This window comes from Phaseolus vulgaris, chromosome 3, assembly GCF_000499845.2.
Source record: "Phaseolus vulgaris cultivar G19833 chromosome 3, P. vulgaris v2.0, whole genome shotgun sequence".
Taxonomy (NCBI): Eukaryota; Viridiplantae; Streptophyta; class Magnoliopsida; order Fabales; family Fabaceae; genus Phaseolus; species Phaseolus vulgaris.
In genome coordinates this window covers 12,228,746-12,238,463 of record NC_023757.2, presented here as the reverse complement: position 1 = coordinate 12,238,463, position 9,718 = coordinate 12,228,746, and the positions used below count along the sequence as shown (strand labels likewise).

The 9,718-nt window shown below is 32.7% G+C and overlaps 1 protein-coding gene across 1 annotated transcript; it reads right to left on the bottom strand.

Moving 5' to 3' along the window:
* Positions 1–365: 365 nt before the first annotated feature.
* Positions 366–3,798, bottom strand: LOC137806682 (beta-glucosidase 46-like). The gene is made up of 12 exons (XM_068606916.1): positions 3,634–3,798; positions 3,494–3,560; positions 3,295–3,359; positions 2,591–2,666; positions 2,428–2,502; positions 2,221–2,308; positions 1,862–2,120; positions 1,582–1,697; positions 1,245–1,500; positions 1,057–1,159; positions 885–993; positions 366–650 (listed from the first exon to the last, which is right to left on the bottom strand). Exons 1-12 carry the CDS (start codon positions 3,775–3,777, stop codon positions 422–424), a joined length of 1,587 nt encoding a protein of 528 aa, XP_068463017.1. The 5' UTR covers positions 3,778–3,798; the 3' UTR covers positions 366–421.
* Between the last annotated feature and the right edge of the window lie 5,920 nt (positions 3,799–9,718).

Genomic DNA, 9,718 nt, shown 5'->3' with positions numbered 1-9,718 from the left:
GTTAAAAGCAATTAACACATTTCTCGGGTGTGCTGGGAAGTTATTGTTACCTAAGCTGATTCAAGATTAACCTTGCAAAGTGAAAAATTTATCTAACGCGAAGCATTTTTTTAGGAAAAATATATATTGTGAGAAATTAGAAAGAGGAATCAGTAAACTTTCTTATACAAATTGGTATTGCACTCTCGTAAGTCGTGAAAGTTTTACGACCTATTTATAGTAAAGTGGTGTGTGCGGTTATGATGGTGTTCCAGCATTTGGTTAATAAAATTGTGGTAAGATGATAGATGAACACAATACAATATGGTGAATGTGTCACATATAATAGGTCAGAGAAGAGGTGTGAACTTGTAGGACATCTAGTCTCATCACAATAACACTAATATCAAGCTTTTTTATTAAAAAAATGTATATTTTTGTCTCAAGTTTGTTGTACAAGCTTTTCTTTCCCTGTCATGCTCGTGCCTAATGAAAAGGTTTCCTTGTACTTAACAAGGAATTGCTTGAACCAACTTGCTGACAATCTTGGAGTTCTCTTCAGGGTTGCAAAATCCACATGATGGAATCCATATCTTACTGTATATCCATATATCCACTCAAAGCTGTCGAGCAAGGACCATGCAAGGTATCCCCTCACATCTGCTCCTTTCCTATAACCAAGAGAGGGTTGGGGAGAAATCAGACCCAAATCTATTTTGTTCTCATGTTTCTTTAGTGTCACTAAACAGACATGATGGTGTGGTGTTCCAGCACTTGACCAAATAAAATTGTAGTACGATGCTATATGAATATACTAGATAACAATTTAGTCAAAATTGGAATCCTTGATTGGTTTTTACTGCTGGATTTTTTCTAATTGTTTTTTTTTATTATTATTTTCTTACCTTATTGCCGCTACCATCGCCTCTATGTGATCCACCATGTACTTTATTCTTTTAGAATCATTAAGATGTTCTTCCAAAGTGAAATTTGGATCATCTTCTTGGCCATACCCTATAAATATTTTGCATTATCAGCAATGAACAGAATGTGCTTAAAACAAAACAATATGGTTACCATTTTCGGTTATGAACATTGGAGTATTGTTGTATCTATCTTTCACATATGTGACTGCTTTTTCCATGCCATCTGGGTAAATATTGAACCAACTAAATGTAGTCTGCAAAACATTAGAAACTTCAGAATTGGTTAAGCATGGAAGTAAAGGTGATCATGATCTTTGTAGAAGGTTTGAGGACACGTACCGGTTCACCGATTGGGAAACCATTCCTTACTCCACTCTTCATGTATAAACCCTCTGTTCTGGAGTTTCCCTGTCCTGTCTTACACCTTGAGTACATGCAATCTTGGACATAGAAAGCCGTGTAGTAATTGACACCAATGAAATCCAATCCTTTCTTGAGTTTCTCTTTTTCTTTGCTGGAAATCTTGGGTAAAAGGCTTCCAAGAAGATTCTCCATTTCTGTTGGATACTTTCCCAATATGATTGGGTCCAAGAACCTGAATTATAAGGAAGTTTATACTCTGGAGCAGTTGAGTGAGCAACAATAATAGAAAAAGGCTTTTAAGGGAGAACAATACCAATTGAAGGTGAATGATCTTGCTCTTTCCGCAGCCAATTTGTCAGCTGTTGAATTGCTCAATGGTTCATACCATTCATGTTGAAGGACTATGCCAATGCTTCCTTTCTGCTCGGTCTAATATTCCACCCACAGAAGTACAATTTTTTTAAAAAATTGAAATGAGTAATCTCATGTTTTGATCAAACAAATCGATTTCAGAAAATTTGCTGGTGTTATCATAAATTTTATCTTGTCTTTTAGGATACTTAGATTATGATGCTGAGAAGTGCGTCACATACCTGGTATTTGGTTCTATAGATATCAACTGCAGCTGCATGTGCCAGGATAATGTTATGAGCTGCTACAAAGGGCTCCTTTTCTGAATCTCCTTCACTGCATTGAGCAAAGGCTAATGGGCCAGAGCAACGGCATGGAGGATATAAACCTGAACGGTAACCAAGTGGCACTTGGAAATTCGGCTCATTGAATGTGGCCCAGTACTTAACTCTGTCCCCAAAGGTCTTAAAACACAGGTCCGCATAAAAAGCAAAATCTTCCCTGTTCATAAAAAACGTGAAAATATGACAGTATTCAAGAGTTCCTATGATCAATGTTGTATTGAAACATCTTCAGGTAAACTAGAAAACCAGTTACTTACTGTGATTGGGGACTTAGCCAGCTTCCATATCTGTCTTCCAGCTCTTGGGGACTTTCATAGTGACTGAGAGTCACGAAGGGTTGGATCCCTGTTGAGAAAACAAGATTCATTTCCAATTAATTTTTTCTCAAAAAAGATTAATGTGGGTTACATGCAGTTTTCCTCACCAATTGCCAAATTCACTACTTAATTGCATTTTTTTTTTACCTTTGAGTATTAGAACATCAATGAGTCTGTTGTAGAACGCAATACCAGCATGGTTGGCTTCTCCAAATCTACCCTCTGTTTGAAATGATGCATACCATGAATCTATGGTACATTCGTAGTTGGAATTAATTTATTTGAGTTTTAATAATGCATATGAGCATACTTGGTAGAATTCTTGCCCATGATATGGATAGCCGATAGCTGTTTACTCCCAAAGCTTCCATTAGATCTATATCCTCCTGTGTTTCGATCCACAATGAATTAAAATTAAAATTACAACTTGTTCTAATTTTTTTTCATGAAGAGTGGGTGACCATAAACGTCACATAAGTAACCACTTACACACATGTGTAACCAGTTTTGCGTGCGTCACATAAGTAACCACTTACAGACACACGTGTAACCAATTTTGCGTGTGCTACGGGTCATATATTATAATATAGAGCCAGTGTCATATTCTCACAAAATGTCACGTCTGCAGCGTCAATTAATGTCACACAAGCGGTGTCAAGTCTGTGTTAGTGGTAGTGTTAGTGGTAGAGAGGGTGTTAATAAAACATATTTAAGGATAAATAGCATTCTAGGTCTCATAGGGTGTGAAAATTAGCATTGCTCATACAAAATTAGCAGCACTCATTTCACCTATTGGCTTGATGGGTGAGTGCAGTGTTTCCACGATAAGGGGTGGGTGTAATGGTTTGAAGGTATGGTGAGCTGAAAGTGTTTTCATGGCTACTTTGTCTTAGCAAGTGATTATTTTTTCTGAGTTTAGATTGCATAAGTAGTTGTAGGTTAAGAAAAGCTTAAACGTAGAACCTCAAAACAGAGGAAAAAAAAGGGCACAATGAGTCACGAATACATGCTTACCAGGTAGCGATTATAATGATCATTCGCAATATCCCCATTTCCCCCACCGATTATTACATATCTACCTGCAAACAGTCATCGATAAAATTAGTTACAACAACTTCAGAAAGAAGCAGCAAAAAAAAAAAAAAAAAAAACACAACAATGACTAAATTGAACTGATTCGGAAATGAAATTTAAAGAGCTAAAACTTGAACACCTGTTCCGTGAGTGAAGTTATCCCAGTTGCTCATCCCTTTGCCATCACTCTGGTAAGCTCCTTCATACTGTAAAATATTATAATGTAATAGTAGTAGTAGATTGAAACTACAAAAATGATTGGAGGTAGAGATGTGATACCTGGTAAGAGGAAGAAGCAGTGCCGAAGAGGAAACCAGTTGGCAAGGGAGAGAGATCCAGATCCAATCCATTTGAGAGAACTGCAAGTGGAACCACTGCAAAATGAACCAAGAATATCACCACACACAGAGTTTTGGTTAACATTTTGGAATAAACAACCCTTGCTGTTTGTTATGTCACGTTCTTATACATTGTTTTGAACCCGCGCAACACGTGCACAACAAAATATTTATTTTAATAACTCTTTATCTGTTCAGTGGGTCTTTATAAGAAACGTTTTATAATGGTACCCCTTTATTAATGATCAATGATTTTTTAATATTCCTTGTGGAAAATGGTAAGCAAGGCACGTTAACACCTTTTATTCAAGTCTATAAAAGTTTCTGTTTACATAAACTTTTGTACGATATGGTAATTTGCACGAGGCAGATGTTACTGAGAGAAAAAAATATCTGAATCATTGTAAGAGAATAGAGTCATGTCCATGTTTAGTCACTTGGATAATCTAAAGGCAGCAAGTCAATTTCCATAACAATTGACAAATATTTTTATAGAAGAACCAAAATAAATCATCACATTCTTGTTACTTTTGTACTTGACCCAGGACACAAGTAAAATACTTGAGTATTTATGTTTTGGTCATGTGATTAGGGAAGAAGCACATTGATAATCACTTATCGTGTATGTTTTTTTTAAATAAAATTTAGTTTTTTTCAATGTAATACATGGGTTAACCTAAGTTGTTGAATCTTCAAATACGCAATTATGTATTTTTATTGTTTCATGTTTTTCTTAAACAAATTAAGATTAGAGAATATTTAAAAGAAGAAATTGTATCAAACAAAAACACGAAAATAGAGAATAGTAAATGAAGACAAAAAAAACAAAGTATATGAAAAATGAAAGATAGTAATAGAAACGGACAAGAATTGAGTGAGAGAACTAACAAACTAAAGTTGTAGAAATCAAGTTGAAAACTATGTAAATGAAAAATTGAAATTAAAAGGACAGAGAAATGAAATTGCAATAAAAAATGAAAAACATGGCATGTATTAGAGAGTTCAATTGAAACTACACTAGACGATTAAAGTAATGTGTGAATCTAAAAGTAAATTAAAATTACAATTTGGATTTAAAACAACGAGTAAAACACAGATGAATGTGTAAAGGATGAAAACTAAATACAACTATCAGACTGTTTAATAGACAATCGTCTACCAAATCATCTAATAGTTGTATTAATGAAAAGTATAAGCATCTAATGAAAATGCAATGAACAAAAATATAAAGTACATAAAATTTAAACGACATGTATTTACAGAAATTGTAAATAACGTAAACTGAAAGAAAACAATAGAATTCCTTAGAACGAAAAATAATAAAATTGTAATAGAGACAGTTTAATGAACTAAAACAGTAAAAATTGGAAAACAAAATATTACTAAAATTGAAATGAATGAAATTGAAAATAATTGAATGCATAGAATGAAATGTAAATGTAGAAATACGAAAATTAAAAGGAATTGTAGTAAAAAGAAGGAAATGCCATTTGAGAAATGTGAAACAATGAGCGGAAATCATGTTCAAGTTATCTTCACCCTTGAATGTAAAAAACTCAATTCTGAATTTCTTATTTAATTAAGAAAACACATAATCAATCAGTTTATATACTCAAAGAAAACAATTCTTTAATGAAGAATTTAATCCTAAAACGATAAAACAACTAGAGCATTGTCTAACACAGTTTCAAAATCATTGTTACGCATTTCAAGAATTCAATCATCTTACGAATGTAAATGTGCAAAAATGAAAGCAATAAATAAAACTAGAACACGAAATTGTGATATAATGCGAAAGTAGATCTTTTTTATAGATAGAAATTGAATTGCATAAAATTGTAAAAGTAGAAAACTAACTAACTATAAGAACTAGCATCTATTCCTAATTAAGTGAACCTATCTAAGCCTAAGTACGCGTAAGTCCATCTGAATTGTGTTTATAGTTCCTTATTTATAAGGTTATGAAACTACAACTGGATGAGACTAAAATGAAATAAAAATATGCCTTCGTAGAAAATATACCTTCGTTTTATACTAGATGGTCTTCCAGCTCCTAGTCGTCTAATGCTTTCTCTGCTTAGCAGCTTCGATAGATTTATTTCTTTTATTTCAGAACTTCCAATCTTCATAGGCCAATTATCTTCATTAAAGTTCCTAAGTTCATGAATCTACTATAACAAAGATCAGTTCAAAAGGTTATCATCATTGAATCAATTGATCATACAATCTATACACAACATTTTAGCCAAAAATGCAATCTTTATTCAAAATTTCTTACAACTCTTATGTGCTAAAAATCACAAATAAGAAAGTTAAAAATGCTTAGGGAATACAATAAGCCTATAAAATCCTGAACTAATAAACTTTTATCACATATGTGAGAGGTTTCTTTGCCTAGTCCTGCTCAATAACTTTGAGTGGAAATATAAAATCAACGAGTTATAGGGTGTAACAAAATAAGAAATCACAATACATTTGAAAAAACAAAATAGAAAAAGATGAAAGGTCAATTCACATATTCAAAATTCAAACAATTCTTCTTATCATAGTTTTTTAAAAGTTTCATATTCAAGTTGGAATAATTAACCGATTCAATTAGTCATATGAATCAAATCCAAATATAATTTAATCTAATATGTATCTAATTATCAAATGAAGATTCAATCGATTTAAAGTTTGACTTATAAATTCATAAATGCAAATTATCATCATAAAGTGAAAATCAGACATTGAAGAGAAAAAGAACAAACTCAGACTATTAAGAAGTGAGTTTAAGTCAAATTCATCCTTACAAAACAAGCTTGCAAGGTGGGGATTATCTCACTTACATAGTGTAAATTGACCTTATCTCTAGTCGATGTCATGGAACATTAAATGATTGGTACAAAACTCAATTTGGACGGTTTGATCTTGATTTCGTGAATTGATCCTAAAAAGTTAGTTTTTCATGAAGGATGAACAAAATATGCAAATGAGAGAAGAAAAACAAAAAGACAATTCTAAAATTGAAAGAAGAAGATAGAAATAGACAATTTTTAAGTTTGTAAATCTAAACAAATTATTTCTCTTCATTTGTTTAGAGCACATTTACTCTATATATATCTTCTCTAATCTGAAGGAAACATGGGTCTAAATGTGGATTCTAATTAGGATCATGAGTCCAATTACAATAGTACAATTTAATACAAGCAAAATTGAATTTACATATATTTGTATAAAAAATTTAACAAATCTATCTCAACTTTAAAAAATCATAGAAAATAATATAAGACTTCAAATTTAACAAAAAAATATGTCCATTTTAAAGAACTGGAAACATAGTACTATCAATAAACAAGAAAACAAAAACAAACAAGGGATAAAAAATATGTCGGAGAGTTCTTCCAAAGAAGATTTGAAGAAATACCATTTTGAAATTGTGCAATGCTTATATTACAAGTTAGGCTTCCTCCAAAAAGATTATAAAAGACTGGATAATTCTCTGCTCCTTATTTACTATCAAAGTTTCTCATACATATAGCCAAAACAACAAAACAGATAAAACATAAAAACAGCGTAAACATTCCAAAGATATGTCTCAACAGAAAAAACAAATCTATGAGATTCTAACAAGTTGAGAAATTACTATTCTTCCCTCTGTTCTAATTGAGATTCTCAACCATTACTTCATTTTGCCTTTAAGAGTGCAGTCATAATCATCAAAATACTTAGGCTTGGTGTTATATCTTTTGGGCTTGCTCCTTTCTATTGGGCTTCTCATTTATGTTTCATCATGATCTTCTGTTGTCTCCTCTTAGGCAATAACATCTCTTTCCTATTCAACAAACACCTTGCCCTCAAGGTGCAGTGTTGGATAGTCCTTAAGCAAGGTGTCACGGTTCTCCCAAGTGGCATTTTCAGGTACAAATCTTGCCACTGACCTAATGCTTCTGCTGCATCACAATTTCCAGAAATTCGCCAATCAAGTACAATAAGAGGTTGCAACTTAGGTTGATTATTGAAAATTGTTGAAGAGGGTTCCAATTGAGGTGTCTCATTTTGATTATGGAATAGTTTATGCTTTGAAACATGAAAAATAGGATGAATTTGAACTACTGGATGTAATTCTAATTCAAAGGCCACTTCCCCAATTTGTTTGATAATGTGAAAAGGACCACAAAATTTATGGGCCAGCTTTGAGAGTTAATAGTTTCGTGCACTCACCTGTCGGTGTGGTCGCAACTTGACTGACACTTGATCACCCACTTTGAAGGGGTGAGGCAGTCTCTTCTGTTGAAGATGGATGAAACTTCTTCTCTACCTAGTCTTAGTGTGTGTTTGATGAAGAAAATAGCTAGTTTGTTTTGAAGATTGTAATGTGTTTTTTAGGTGATCTTGTATATAGGTTAGTGTGAGTTTAAGTTTGACTTTTGCTTCATGACCTATCCTATTTTCCCAATCAAGGTGGTAAGATCAAGCACAAGAAGTGATTCAATGGTTTTCAAAGAGCTCTTTAAAGTTTTCTCAAAAATCAGATTACTGCACAAAAATAAATCTGTTTGTTTGGAAAACAATAGGTTTATTTTTGTTTTGCTGAAAGGATTTTCAAAATTCTGTTAGGGCACCAAAAGTGCAGTTTAGTCAGTTATTTCAGTTAAGCTGAACTGACAGCTTTCTTGAAAAAAATAATCTGTTAGTTTTAAATTTATTTTGTTGTTTTTATAACAACTTTTTAATTGGTTTTTTAAAGTTGTTAGAAACTGATTTCTATATAATGAAAGACTTTTCTCACATGAAAGGGTGTTGTGCAATCACGGTTTTAACAGAAATTAAACATTTTCTGCGTGAGAAGAAGGATTGGAATGTGTTTTTGAAAGGTTTTTCAAAAAGATCTTCAAGTGTGCTTGTCCTAGGAGAGCCTTGATCTTAGTGAAGGTGTTGGTGCGGTTCTGCTGCAATTGAGCTATTATTTTGAGTTCTTTCATCTTATTTCAGGTGTTATCCTTCCTTATTCATTCTTGTAAAAGGTGTTAGTGTAAGTCACTCTTTGATATGGTTTCTTGGAGTGCAAGATGTGCTGAAATAGGGTTTTTCAGCTTTGGTTGTATTGTTCTTGTAGGGTTAAAGAACTGTTGTGTGTTGTAATTGATTGTAACTGGTTTTTAGTGAATTCCACCTTGGAGTAAGGTGAAACTGGATGTAGCTCATTATGAGTGAACCAGTATAAAGTGTGCTTGCATTATTCTTCTTATCTCTGACTCATTTATGATATTTTGAACAATCTATCAAGAAAGAAAACTGTTCATTTAAAATTGAACCTGTTATTTCTAGGTTTACTCAAACTATTCTTCTTAATCTGAAAAATTTCTTTAATCATAAACAAAGTCTTCTGAATCTGTGTAATTGACTGAGTTGAGGACAAACAGTTCCTTCATAAAATCTTTGTTAATGATTTACGTTCTTCAAGGAATTGTATTAAAAGAATTTGGATGATCTTTTGGAATAAATCTTGTTCTTAGAGCTGCTTGAAAATTAACTCATCTGGTTCTGTAAAATTCCTTTGTTTGATCTAAATCCTAATCTGAACAAGTTCTAGTTTTGTTAAAGTGTGTTGAAAATTAAATCTGTTCATTTCAAAATCTATTTGTTCTTTTTCTCCTAAAATATTGTAAACCAGTTTGTGTTTGCGAAAATTTTATAACTTCAATTCACCCCTCCCCTCTTGAACTTAGACACCAATAGACCCAACAATTGGTATCAAGAGCTAGGACTTGTATTTTACTCAAGTTTGTGCATTATGTCTGAGTTTAAAATGTCTTTTGCTGAAGGTGCGTCTATTAATAGACCTCTTATGTTTGGTGGTGTGAATTATGCATTTTGGAAAATTAGAATGAAAATCTTCATGGAATCTATTGACATGGGTATTTGGGATGCAGTAGTCAATGGACCTTTTGTACCTATGCAGGTTGTCAAAGAAGAAACAGTGAAGAAACCTTGGTCTGATTGGAGTTAAAGTGAAAAGAAGAAGTCCCAATATGAATCCCTAG